This window comes from Crocodylus siamensis, chromosome 4, assembly GCF_052110815.1.
Source record: "Crocodylus siamensis isolate JL-2025a chromosome 4, ASM5211081v1, whole genome shotgun sequence".
NCBI lineage: Eukaryota > Metazoa > Chordata > Crocodylia > Crocodylidae > Crocodylus > Crocodylus siamensis.
Window position 1 is genome coordinate 94,008,871 of NC_143398.1, and position 12,996 is coordinate 94,021,866.

At 47.8% G+C, this 12,996-nt stretch overlaps 1 protein-coding gene across 2 annotated transcripts; it reads left to right on the forward strand.

Moving 5' to 3' along the window:
• Positions 1 to 226: 226 nt before the first annotated feature.
• Positions 227 to 9,744, forward strand: TOB2 (transducer of ERBB2, 2). Of its 2 annotated transcripts, none has more exons than XM_090042936.1 (2): positions 227 to 434; positions 5,075 to 9,744. In XM_090042936.1, exon 2 carries the CDS (start codon positions 5,160 to 5,162, stop codon positions 6,168 to 6,170), a length of 1,011 nt encoding a protein of 336 aa, XP_089899062.1. In that variant the 5' UTR covers positions 227 to 434; positions 5,075 to 5,159; the 3' UTR covers positions 6,171 to 9,744. The 2 variants fall into 2 exon arrangements, with proteins under 2 accessions (XP_089899062.1, XP_089899063.1); XM_090042937.1 differs by lacking the exon at positions 227 to 434 and adding an exon at positions 1,201 to 4,266.
• Positions 9,745 to 12,996: the final 3,252 nt, after the last annotated feature.

Genomic DNA, 12,996 nt, shown 5'->3' on the forward strand with positions numbered 1-12,996 from the left:
CAAGCAGGCTGGACCGAGTTGGGGGTGGCGGCTACAAACACCGACCCAGTTGTAACGTGCTGAGGAAAAACGAATAAATCAATCCTGGGTTGGAGGGGGATACACGCACCCCGCGCGGAGGGCCCAAGGGCTTAATTGGAAGTAGTTCCGGGCCCCCGGGCCGGCCCCCGCCCCGCCCCGCCTTACCGCGGCCCCCGCCCCCCCGGGCCGCGTCACGCGGGGCGGGGCCGGCGAGATCCCTGCGCGGGGTTGCTAAGGGTGAAACTTTTCATTGACTTTGCTCACTTCGGGCCGGGCAGCGGCAGCGCCGGGTCCGCGCCAGCGTCCCTTCGCCGCTGCAGCCTCCCGCCGGCCCTCCCTGCCGCCCGCCCCCGCCAGCCCACCGCCGGGAGACAGCCTGGAAGGGCCGGCCGCCGCCGGGAGCGCACGGAGAAGTAAGCGGCGGGTGGAGGCGGTATCCTTCCGCCGGGGTCCCCGAGAGGCGCCCTCAGGCCCCGGTGGCTTCAAGGGGGCGTGAAAGTCACCGCAGCCGGGCCCGGCCCCCGCGCGTCGTGTCGCCGGGGACCCCTCAGCGTCCCCCCGGGAAGGGACAGCTGAGCCCGACTAGGGGCGCCCGCGGGGCCGTGCGCAAAGGGGGGTGCTCCCCCGCCGGAGATGGGGGGCGGGCCCCTCCGGCCAGTGCCAGCGGCCCCGGGGAGGGGGCGGGGAAGGCCGCCAGTGCGCATGTGTAGTGGAAAATTTCTCTGGCCGGCTGGGCGGGGCTGCCGGGCCTTGCCGCGCGCGGAGCACGACGGGAAGTGGAGTTCGCCCGCCAAGTAGGTCACCCGCCTGCGGCTGCGGCGCGCGGGGGCTGGACTGCGAATCCCAGGGTGCTCCGCGCGGGGGCTTGGGTGTTCTGTGGCTGGGCCTCAGCAAAGGCTGGTACGCGGTGGGGGGGAGTGGCGCCTCCCAGAGCTGCGGGGCCGCGCGCACGGGGACGAGGAAGGTAGTGGGGATCTGCACCGGCCTCTCCGGGGTGGGGGAGGAGGAGCCCTTGGGCCTGAGGAGTCCCCGCCGGCACCTGCTTGTCAAGCTGAACCTGCAGGTTTCCCATCGAGATCTGATCCGGCAGCCTGAGCTCCTGGCCTGCCCTTCCCCAACCCTCTCCAAGAGACTTGTTCTCCAGTTCTTGCTTGGGGGGGCGGGGGGGAGGCTGTTTTTTCTCTAGCCAGAAACCAAACAAGTGATATCTCAAACCCAGGATTTGTTCAGGGTGGCTTGAGTCTATGAAGCGGAGAAGCTGCATTCAGCTGGTCTGGTAGGGTGTGGCCTGCCAGCAGCCCGATCATCCTGATATTTTTGTTTTTTTGTTTTTTTGTTTTCTTTGGTTTTAGTCATTTGAAATGTTGCCCTGTGGGTATGGGCCCAGAGAGTTGGCCTAGTGGCAGTGAACCCACTACCAGAGGGGTTGGTGCTTTTTGTCTGTTTTTTAAAAAAAATATCTTTGTCCACACATGAGCTCTGCCCTCCCAAGGCTGCCCATATAGCCAGAAGGAAAGGACAAGCCTAAAGGCTTTCATTTTCCCCAACGTGGAGGATCCCTGGGCCTGCTTTTTCTCTAAAAATCTCAGTGTGCTGCTAAAAACTGAGAGGAGGCTGGCCCTGCATTCCTGCAACATGTCGTGTCTGTGGGAGAATATTCCTCCACAATCCACACCCCTAAAAATAGCTTTCCACCCAGAGAAAAATCTGTAGGATTACGGGAGAGATGTCTTTCTGAGATGGGGTCTTTACCACCTGTGAAATGTTTGATGGCATTGTCTTCCTTGGTAATCAGCAGGGATTCTGGTTTTCTCCAATTTAAAAAAAATCCCAAATTTTTGGTTAAAAAGAAGTAATCTGAAATCCACATTTTTGCATGATCTAAATGAAATGGCACTAATATATAGATATATAGAGAGTGGTGTTTCATTTTAACCCCTATTCCATATTTTTCTATGATTACTTTTTTTTTAACCAAAAGAGGATTTTTTTTTTTTTATTTAATAATCAGTTCCAAGACCTTTGTGTGGCTTGCTTTCTTAATGCACTTCTGCAAAGCTCCTCAGGGGGTTCAAGTCCAAATCTCCTGTACTTTAAAATTTGCAGTCAGTCCCATGGAGCTGACTTCTTGTATCAGCAGCCTAGGGGGTGAGAGGTCTCATATCTTATTGTATCAACAACTATAGGAGTGAGAGGTGCTTCTTGCTTGCTCTCTTGAAGAGCCCTTTCCTATTATTGGGAGGCCTCTGCTAACACCTATTTATGAAGCTAGACTGGTGCCTGTTGATGGTTGTGGCTTGGTTTTGTTCTTTTGGTTGAAGCCACAAGTCTGCATCTTTTCAGTTTTTAAAGGGTTGAGGGAGGATGAGCTTGGGAGAATAACCTTTGTTTTAAGAACCCTTTAGAAGCTCCATGCTGAAATTGTTACTGCATTTTACTATGCCTCCTACAGAGGCTGCTGGATTTTTGATGAGGCCTTTGTGTTGCTTTAGACATGACAGTAACTCTTATCCTTTAAGAAGCTTTTTTACTAACATCTTCTTTGAAGCGCTGGTCATGTTGGCAAAGGGATGCCCAACTAAAATGGACCTCTGATCTGTGGTGCGTTTGGGTCACTCTGGTTCTTGGCCCTTTTTTTTTCCCTTCAAGAGACAGCATAGATTTTTATTTTATTATTTCATTTTTTCCAGTGGAAGTGAGGAGACCTTTTAATTTTCCTATCCTGTTAAACTGTACATGATACATATCACTTTTTCAGGTGATTCATATTATTCTATGCTTTCCTTTTAAAAATGCACTTATTTTTCTACCAATTGAGTATTACCCTAATCCCAGCGAGTAATAGTTGCTCTCTATAGTGATTTGAGTCCAGGTCAGAGCTTGTGACTGAGCTAGAGATGAGAAATCCTGTCCAAGCTGCTGCTGTACATTGAATTTGCTGGGATTCCAAGTTGACTCCAGTCAATGGCTGTGTTCCCTGTTTGTTTTTGACTGGCATTAGCAAGTTGGTGTCATGCAGTTGTCATGCTCATGCTTGTATGCATTTAAAGGGATCCATTTGCTGTCCTTCTCTCTGAAAGTCATTGAAACCTTCCATCCCAGGTACTGAGCCCTGCATATGCCGGAGTTTGGTGAGTCTGAGCTGGGCTTTCAGAAACTTACCCCGTGCACTTCTTCAGCATTTTTCTGTTTTCTGTTAATTTGGATGAGTTCCCAGTGACCTGACAAAGCTCTTCACAGTTCAATAACTCCTGGAATCAAAGCTCAAGAGCATGGAGGTGCTCATGGCAGAAAAAGCAATTGCTCACTGCCTCTACTCACTTCCACGTTCATTTGTGTAATAGGCTAGACCTGAAGGAATTAACCTGTGACACCTTGAGTTGGCCGATTTGTGGTGTTTGGGAGCTGTGATGATTGTAATCCTGGAAATAAGCTGCCATAACTTACATAATTGAAATAATACATACATTTTAGTGTGGAATTTTTATTTTCATCTCTCTAATGATAGCTTAGTCTTTAAAAAGTTAAAACAAGACACCAGGTATTACAGTGAATGTTACTTGCTTATTTTTTCCTTGTCCCTACTGAAGTTGGATAGGTATGTTCTCCTGGCCAGTCTCCCTTTCTGCCTCATGATCTACACTAGTACTCCTGTCTTCCCAGGCTTTCGGCAAAAGGCTTCCATTTTAACTCCATTCTCCATACAAAAATGAGAAGGGGGGGAAGCTGATGGTGACTTAAGTGCTTGGGTTGACTTCCTCATGAGAGCTTCATTTAAACCTGTTTTGCAAACTGAGAGGAATGTGGTACATACATATGTGTTTGAGTATAGCAGCGGTAGGTTTATCTACCTCTGGCTAAGCTGCCAATTAAAAACTGGCTGTGTGGCTTCCCTGTTGATTGGAGCAAAAGTTGGTGGAAATGTGCTTGTTTTTAAGGTGGCTCTGGGCTTCTTTTCTTCTCCCCTCCCTTCCATGTCAAAGAATGACCCACTTTGGGGAGCTTGTTGTTTGTGAATCAGTCTAAAATAGAGAATCACAGTGTTGTGGTTTCACACTGTGCCTTTGTGGGGATTTTTGGTTTTGTTTTCAGAAACCTCCTTGTCAGGGAGGGGGAAAAGGATTCTTTCAGCTTCACCGAGTGAGTTATGTTTTGGCTTTCGATCCTTTTAGTACTGATTTTCTCTTTCTGCAGGGACATAAGGGATGTGGACTACACAGGTCAGGCATCCAGCATTATGCAATGGTGTGTACGCCACACTCCAAAAAACTGAATTGATGGGTAGTTTTGTGTTCTTCAGTATGTTTGAGGCAGGCAAACCTGTACCAGAGGCTTGGAGCTTAATGCATGCTTTCCAGTTCAAAGAGATAGTAACCCTGGCCTAGCAGTTGGTGCCTCATCCCCATGGCATCCCCCCACCCCCCCAATCATCCTTGCTTCAGTGCAGACTGTGAATATAGATCCTCTTTTACTTCAGCCCCACTGAAAGGAGTGAAATGGCTGCTCTCAGAAAGAAGGCTACCATAGCCATGCAGAGCTTGGGGGTGGATCTCCACTTAAGGGAAAGACTAGACTGCCCAAAATAAACTTTTTATTTTTATTCTCCTCCCTCCCCTGAGGGTTGGGGTATAGAAGCTGAAAAGACACAAATGAGATCAGAAGCATATTGAGGTATACTTAATGTGTACAAGCCACTCTACCAGAGCAGGCATTTAGTCCATGCTGCCTCCTATCTGGGGTCCACTGCTGGTCACTGTTAACTTGAGTGGAAGGTGTCATGTGCACATGCCTCCATTCGGTATAGCTAGACACACTCTCTGTCCATTTGGTTGGGCCAAGTTTTTTTCCTGATTCTGTTGAGCAATTTCTTTGTGCCACGTAGCATGAGGCCTGACAGCCTTTGTGCAACTTTTAATCTACACAGGGTCACTTCATATGTTGTTTGTGTACATATTTAATCCTTTAATAAAACCCACTAAGCTGTTTACCTCAAGAATATTCAAGTTGTCATGTTCTCTTCCTGATAATCATCCTTCTTTCTCTTCTCTCCTAGGATTGTTGGGATCCTAATCTTGTCTGTGTGTGTGTCATTTGTACCTTTTAATACACTGCCCTAACTTGCTTGCTGTGAAGGGAGTATGCATCTGGAGATCAAAGTTGCTCTGAACTTCATCATCTCGTACCTGTACAACAAGCTTCCGCGGAGGCGGGCAGACCTGTTTGGTGAAGAACTAGAGCGCCTGCTGAAAAAGAAATATGAGGGCCACTGGTACCCAGAAAAGCCGTTGAAGGGTTCTGGCTACCGCTGTGTCCACATTGGGGAGACAGTTGACCCAGTGGTGGAGCTGGCAGCCAAGAGGAGCGGACTGGCCGTGGAGGATGTGCGGGCCAATGTGCCTGAAGAACTGAGCGTCTGGATTGACCCTTTTGAGGTTTCTTACCAGATTGGTGAGAAGGGGTCCGTCAAGGTCCTGTATCTGGATGACAGCGAGGGCTGCAGCGCAGCTGAGCTGGACAAAGAAATCAAGAGCAGCTTCAACCCAGATGCCCAGGTGTTTGTTCCCATTGGTAGCCAGGATAACTCCCTGTCCAACTCTCCTTCTCCATCCTTTGGCCAGTCGCCCAGCCCTACCTTCATCCCCCGCTCTGCCCAACCCATCATCTTCACCACTGCCACCTTCGCTGCCACAAAGTTTGGCTCTACCAAGATGAAGAAGGGCGGAGGAGCTGGGGGAGGTGGAGGGGGAGCAGGAGCTCAACAGCAGCAAAGGATGGCCAGGTCACCCACCAACAACCTGCTGAAGCACAAGGGCCTCTCCCTCTCTATGCATTCTCTGAACTTCGTCGGGAGCAGCGGGAGTCAAGCATCTCAGTCGCAGCTCTCCCCCAATGCCAAGGAGTTCGTTTACAGCGGCGGGTCCCCTGGAGCCAGCAGCCTTTTCTTTGATGGCATCTCCAGTGAAAACCAAGCATCCCAGTTCAGTGCCAGCACCAGCGGCAGCAGCAGCTTTGACATGCCTCAGGTCTTTGGTGGCAGCACCAACAGCCTCTTCCTGGAGAAGTCGCCCTTCGTGGAAGGACTCAGCTACAACCTGAATGCCATGCAGTATCCCAGCCAGTCGTTCCAGCCTGTGGTCCTGGCCAACTGAACATGAAGAAGGAGAGTATTTGAGAAAACAAGAATTAAACAAAACAAAACAAAAAAAAGTGAAAGGAAAAAAGAAAAGAAACATGGAAAAATAGAAATATACAAACCATATTTGAAATCTTATAAATACAGCTTCTTGGAAAGAGAGAGAACCTTGGAGTCGTTGGGCTGTGTGGGGTGGCGCTCCTGAAGCACTGATTTTTTTTCTTTTTCTTTTTTTTTATTATTATTATTATTATTTTTTTTTTTTTTTTTTAAACTTGATTCCCATGTTTTCTTACCCTTTTTACTTCAGTGAGGTTTTGGGGGTTTTTGGCCCAGAGACAGGAGGATAAAGTAACCCATGTTCTCACCAAGAGCCTCTGTGGACCCCGATGTAAAGATGGCTTTGTCCTGGGCATTCTTTTGTCCATTGGGCAGCAGGCCACCTTGTTGGGGGCAAGTGAGGAGAGGGCAGGTTTCTTTTTTGTGCAGTTTTATTGTGTGCTGCTCCAATGTGCATAGTTAGGGCTTGCTTGTCTACGTGATTATAGCTGCATCCTTGTGAACAGCTTAGGTCAGTGAGCCCGGTCTCCCTTCGGCCCCTAGGGTTTAGACTGCCATGCCATTATTGCGCAAAGCCCTTCAAAACAGGTTGGCATCAGCAGTGCCATTGCCATTTGAAAAGAGATTCCCCCAGCTATTTTCCCTTTCCCATCTCAGCAAATGAGGAGGGCAGGGCATTACTACAAGGCAGCTGCGTTCTGCTGTCTTCCCTGCCTGCACTTTGTCTCTTGTGAAAGCTGAAGAAAACCCCCCCAGCACTTTGTAAGCCCAGAGACTTCACTTCTGATACCCTCTTCCCCAGGCCCAAAGAGTCCTGCTTGAGGTGTCTCTCCTGCTTGGTCAGAGCCAGCATCAGTTCAGACAGCCCTGTTATGTAAACACTATGCTAGCTGCACCCATTGCTGCCATACGGAAAGAGCTACTGGTCTGTGTGTATTGGACTTCTGCTTCTGCAGACAGGGTTGTATGTGCCGCATCTCCCATGTGACAAGCTCTTTCTTACCAATTAGAGCAGCATCCACAGATGTTAGGTTGGAGTGGTCTCCAAACAGATCTTGGGTTCTGAATCCTTATTCATAGCTGCAAGTTGACATTTGGTTCTGGATCTTGTGGGGAGGAAAACTTTATTGAGGAGGCAGCACCACTTCCTGGAAACAGTGGGAGCCACGTAGCCCAAGCAGCATCCTTGTCTGCTAGCCTGAAAGCCTGCACTTTCAGTTTTTAAAAAAACCTAACCAATTCCCCTCCCTCCCCCCGCTTCCTTTGGAAAAGTTAAGAGGGGGCAAGTGATCTGGCACAGTGCTCAGTGTGACCTGATCATTCCAGAGATGTGGGACAGAGACAGGCTGGTTCACTGCAGCACAGAGTAGCACTCCTGTGACTAAAGGCACTTACCCCAGGACATGTTTTTTTTAGAGTAAGCCTCCTTTTCTTCATTGTGAGGGACATAGCTAAGAATCTTAGGGCTAGCTACCCTGCACTTCTCTCCACACATAAAGTGCTAGAGTGAGGGGTAATAAAGTAATGGCCAGCAGTTGTCCATTTTGGCATCTGGGATTCCAGAGCCTGCTCCCATGGTGTGTGGAGACCCATCTCCCCAGATGGAGCACAGCTATGCATTCCAGGGCAGATTCCAGGAGTACAAGAGCTGTATGGGGTTGGGGACTTATAAAGAGGGAAGACCTTTCCCAGAGATCAGCATGGAGGCTAGGAAAAAAGAGGGGAAGAGATTTGAAGCTGCTCATACTGCTGGCTTTGGACCTCCCTCCAACCCTGCTGCCTCCTTTTTTTTTTTTTTTTTTTTTTTTTCCTTTTTTTCCTTTTTTTAAACTTGTTCTGCTGCCTCCCACCTTTTAGTTTTTAAATCCATCTCTGGAGCTCCTGAGATCTGGTTTTTGAGTTGCTCATTTTAAAGATCCAGTTTACTCTTCTTGCTGATAATCAGAGAAGCCACAAAAAGGGTTTTTTAACTCCCTTTCATTCCCCAGTGCCTCCCAAAGCCCTCTTCCAAGCAAAGCTGAGTGCCTCAGCTCTCTTGACCTTATGTGATGAATGAGTCTTGACTGGTGTTTGAGCCTCCCCTGCCAAGTGGGACACCACCCTGGTCTCCTTCAGGAGTTTGTCTGTAAATGTTAATCCCCCACCCCCCTGTTGGATTACTGGAAAGGGTACTCTTGTAAATCCTAGAACCAGCTTCCAAAGCAGGCTGTTTGCTGACAATTAGCGATGACCCACATTGGCGGGTGGGCAGGTAAGCAGGGAGGAGCCAAGGGCAGCTGTCCCCAAGCAGTCTGTCCCAGCACAACACATGAAACCTCAAGGGTTGAAGATGTAAAGCAAGAACAGGACACTTGGGACCTGTTTAGCTGATCCTTTTCCTACCAACATTTCCACTGCCATTCGGTTCCTCCCCTATGAGCAAATTGTGGACTGCCAACCTGTTGCACTGGACTAAATGCTTTCTCCCTGTCACAGGGGACCTGCTGGCTTCCTGATTCAGTAAAGTCTCCTTTGTTGCGTCTACTACCACCATCTACCCCAGCAAAATGCTGCCATGAGCCACTGCCTGGGTGGGATTGCATGCCTTAGTGTAGGAAAGGAGGGGAGAGATGGAACGTCACTAGCCACCCGCTGTGTGCGTGAAGCTTTGCTGCTTTGCCCTGCTTTATGTACTGTAATTGCTTTAAAAATAGCGCAAACATGAGGAAGAGAAGGGGAGGGACCAACCTCTTTGTAACTTAAAGGAAAAAAAATGTGCTTCAGAAGCGTTTCTCCAGCACTGGCAGCAACGGAACAAATGACCAGTTTGGGTCTTTTTCTAGTCTTGGATTAGGCGTTCGGCTTCAATTTTATTTTTTAAACTCTGCACTAATTTACCTGGTTTCTTAGGAAGAGAGAGAGAGAGAGAGAGATTTTTTTTTTTAACTTTTATTTTTTATGGGTTTGTGTTCTTTTTGTTGATGTCCGTTTGTATTGAATAATTTGCTACATTTGTAAAATGTAAGAGGTATATATAATATATGTATATTTCTAACGTAAAAAAATGTAATTTTTCTTTTCAAGATTTTTTCTTAAAAAGAGGAGAGAAAAAAATATTTTTTCAGGAAAAAAAACTTTAAAAAAGAAGCAGTGAAAATTCCTTTCTCCCCCCTCATCTCCCTCCTTCCCCTCCCAACCCCTTCTGAAGAGCAAAACAACAACTATGCGATTGCATGAAAAGAAAGGGAGTGAACGCAAAGAGGAGAGAATTTCGACCATTCTTTGACAGAGAGGGTTCCTCTGTTCTGTTTTTTGTTCCTTTATGAGGAGGGGCCTACTGAGAAGGGGGATCAGGGGGCTGCTGTTTTTTTCTTTAGCGAAGGAGGAATACAATCAGAGTTTTGTATTCAGAACGTTGTGCAATATTTTGGAATGGGACATTGGCGTGTCTAGAGATTTAGTTAAAAACAAAACAAAAAAGGTTGATCAAATCTGTACAGTTTCTATTGTTCCAGATTTTTTTAAGTTTGTATTAAAAGCATGATATAATAGCTTCTTGTCTTGTGTTGTGTTTGGTGCTCCGTGGGAGAGGGGATATGTAGGGACAGGGATTGAACACCTATGCTACTTCTGGATCCCAACACTGGGCTCCTAGCAGTATTGACATCCTCCTAGATAGACTTGTGGTCCATCTTTGTCAGTGACTTACCCACCACTTCCTCCCATGTTAGCATATTGGATAAAAGAGCTGGTTGGCTTAGTCTGATACCATCCTCTTCTATGGAGACCACTGGCCAATAGTTCAGCATCCACTCTTCCCCACCCCCAGCAGTAGGTATTGCACAGGACCCTGCTGAAATTGTATCAATGGCCATGAATGTGCAGTACGCCAAGGGTAACCCAGACCCTTGCCTCGACAGGAGGAATGGCATGCTGTGTCAGCCTTGATGTTTCAGAAATAGCCAAACTATTTGCTAAATAATGCCCAAAAGTAAGTAAAGTGGCTGCAGCCTTGAAGCCAGGTAAGATCCCAGCTCAAGGCAACAAGGCCCAGCCCTATTTGGATGGGATACCTCCAGCAAGGGACTTGGTGGTGATGTGGCACTGTGTTTATAGGGGTTTTTCTTATTTTTTCAGTAGAGAAGTAAGTGGGATAGCACCCAGAGTTGTTTGATAATGTTCATGGGCTGGCAAAGGTGGGGCACTAGGAATAAAAAGTCGTGCTAAGCAGCGAAGGGCAATGCCATGCTTTGTTCTCCCTGTCAAACTGAAGACACTGGTATCTGGAAAGAAATTTCTTGTCACTCGAGCTGCGGGTAGAGGATCACTGTAGTAGATGCTCTAAAAACGGATGCAGTTTAAAAGTAGTCTCTAGTCTGTTCACATTCCTACTGTATTTATGGCAGTCCACATCTGCTTTGCTTCCTTCAACTGTACCCTTACAGTGAATCCAACTGAAATTGTAATATGGTGCTGCTGAAGGGTGTTTTGTTAAGTTCTTTCTACACATGAGAGATGGGTTCAAATGATCACAGCTGAGTGGGGGTAGCAATGAAGAAAGACTTCCCTGTACACACCCCCTTCCTCTCCCCTCAAAATGTATCCAGTAAATAGTAAAGCTAGAAAAAGCTGACCAGGTTACTCGAACCTAAGGAATATCATGCTTTCCTTCTACATGACATAAGTTGGGGAGTTTTCCCAGGCAATGATGTACACTGGACCTCCCTCTGAAAAAGCTACTGAAAGAAGTTTTGTAGGCAGTGGGAGAAACAGAGAGGAGAAGCATCTCTTCCCACAGATCTTGCTGGAAGAGCTCTTAATTGTATTTTGATTACAGGCATGAAAACTTAAGACTTTTCTCTCCCTCATGCTGAATATCATGTGACTCTCATGCTTTGCTAAGCAACAGAACAGTGGGTTTTATTTCCTCTCTTTTTGGAGTCTTGTAATCATTTACCTAAAACAATTTAGCCTTTTGCTATTAGACCTGTGTTTCAAAGAGCTGAGGTAAACAAAGTGGTGGCTTTTAATAAGCTCTTTTGGAATGACTGGCTGATAACATTGGAGTGGGGAAAGAAGTTGGGTGATGATGGCGGAGGAGTAGGATACAGAGCCTCACGCTTCCAGATGGCAGGTTCACATGGGGCTCAAGAGTAGGAACTATAACTTGTGGCTGAGGGCTTTTCAGCCCAAGGCTGACCTAGGAGAGAGGTGTTGCTTTCAGACTTGTTCCTAATTAATCTGATTTGGAGGTTAATCTCTGGAGACCATCCTATGCATTTGCTCCTGGAAGTGGCCCGTCTCACAGCTGAGCTGCAGAGACACAAATTGGTGAGGGGTGGGAGGTTGTGGATGCTGGATTTTAACAGGAAGCCTCACTGCTGGCCTTGTAGGTGGTCACATCTGAGTGGTGCTACCAACAAGGCGTGAGAGAGCAGTGAGTATGGTGTGGCCTTTTGCAAGAGGGTGTGGAAATAATTACCTTGCATTTGACACTATGTGAAGCCAGTAGCACAGGTAGATCCACAACACAAATACGGCCCTGTGGTAACAGTGGGAACAGCAACAAGATGAGACTTGTCTCCTGAAACCACTGGGTAGTTTCTCCAAAGCAAGGGCGTGGGGTGTTGTTTAGACACTTGTCACAGGGGACTCCGTTATTAAGGAGGCAACTTGCAGTCTGAGTCATCAAGAGGGAGGGATCCCACCTGAGAGGAGGAGATGGTTGCTGTGGAAAATGCCAAGCTTCCCACTTGGGTCTTTAAGTCTGTGGCAGCAGCAATTTCTGACATGAGTCAGGCGGTGGGGACGGTGTCTTATGCAGGTGTGAAAATCAAGCTGTGGTATAGTAATGTTTGGGGTTTGATTGTGGACACAGGCACAGCTAAGCTGGGTTAGTTTCGCTATGCCAGAAGAGTGCCTACAAACTGCCCAGATGCCTTTGTTATGTAAAGTATTGGGTTCAAATAACAAGTGCTTCCCCACACACCATCCCTTTCTGATGTGCCAGAGCCCTAATGTGGGGAGGAAAGGATTGGGGGGGGGGGGGGACCCTGCTCAGGGGACATCTCATCACTTGCTCTAGAGAGGCCAGCACATCAGCATCCCACTCACTGCATGAGACTGGCCTGAGGACCGCTGCTCCCATCTGACCCGTGGGGAGTAACAGTGGGATACTTTGGTTCCAGGCCTGTGCTGGAACTAGTAAGTGATAGGCTCCATACCTCAGTCAACCTGCTGGGTCTCAGCTCCATCACCCCACTGCAGTCTAAAATTGAAGATGCTCCTTGGTGTGATTAAATCACCATGTGCTACCTGATTTCTTCTCCTGCCTTCTTACTCCTCAAAAATCTCTCTCAAACAAAAACCCCTTGGACGGCTGTGGAGATATTCCATCCCTGCTAGCGCCTGCCTTGGTTTGTTTTCCTAAGCAGCCAGCAAGACGTAAGCAATGAGAACCACCTTGGCCAAACTTAGTGGTATGTGAAGAGTTTTGTTGTGTCTGCATGTGCAACTTTTCCCTCTGTCTCCCTGGCTGGGCCCCAACCTAAACAGTGAGTGGAGCATGCGGCTCATCCTGCCTCCTGCATCAGTGCCCTTAAGGGGTTATTTTTTCACTGCTGCTTCCCCCAACATATGCAGGTTCCTCGGAGAGTGGTGATTTCACCACAAGAAATCTTGTGGGCTTTTTGTAAGCTCTGGCAAACCACCAAGCTTCCACCCCCCATGCTGTTTACATTATAAGGTATCATTAGAATAAATGTCTACAATAATAACAACAACAATCAGTACTACTACTACTA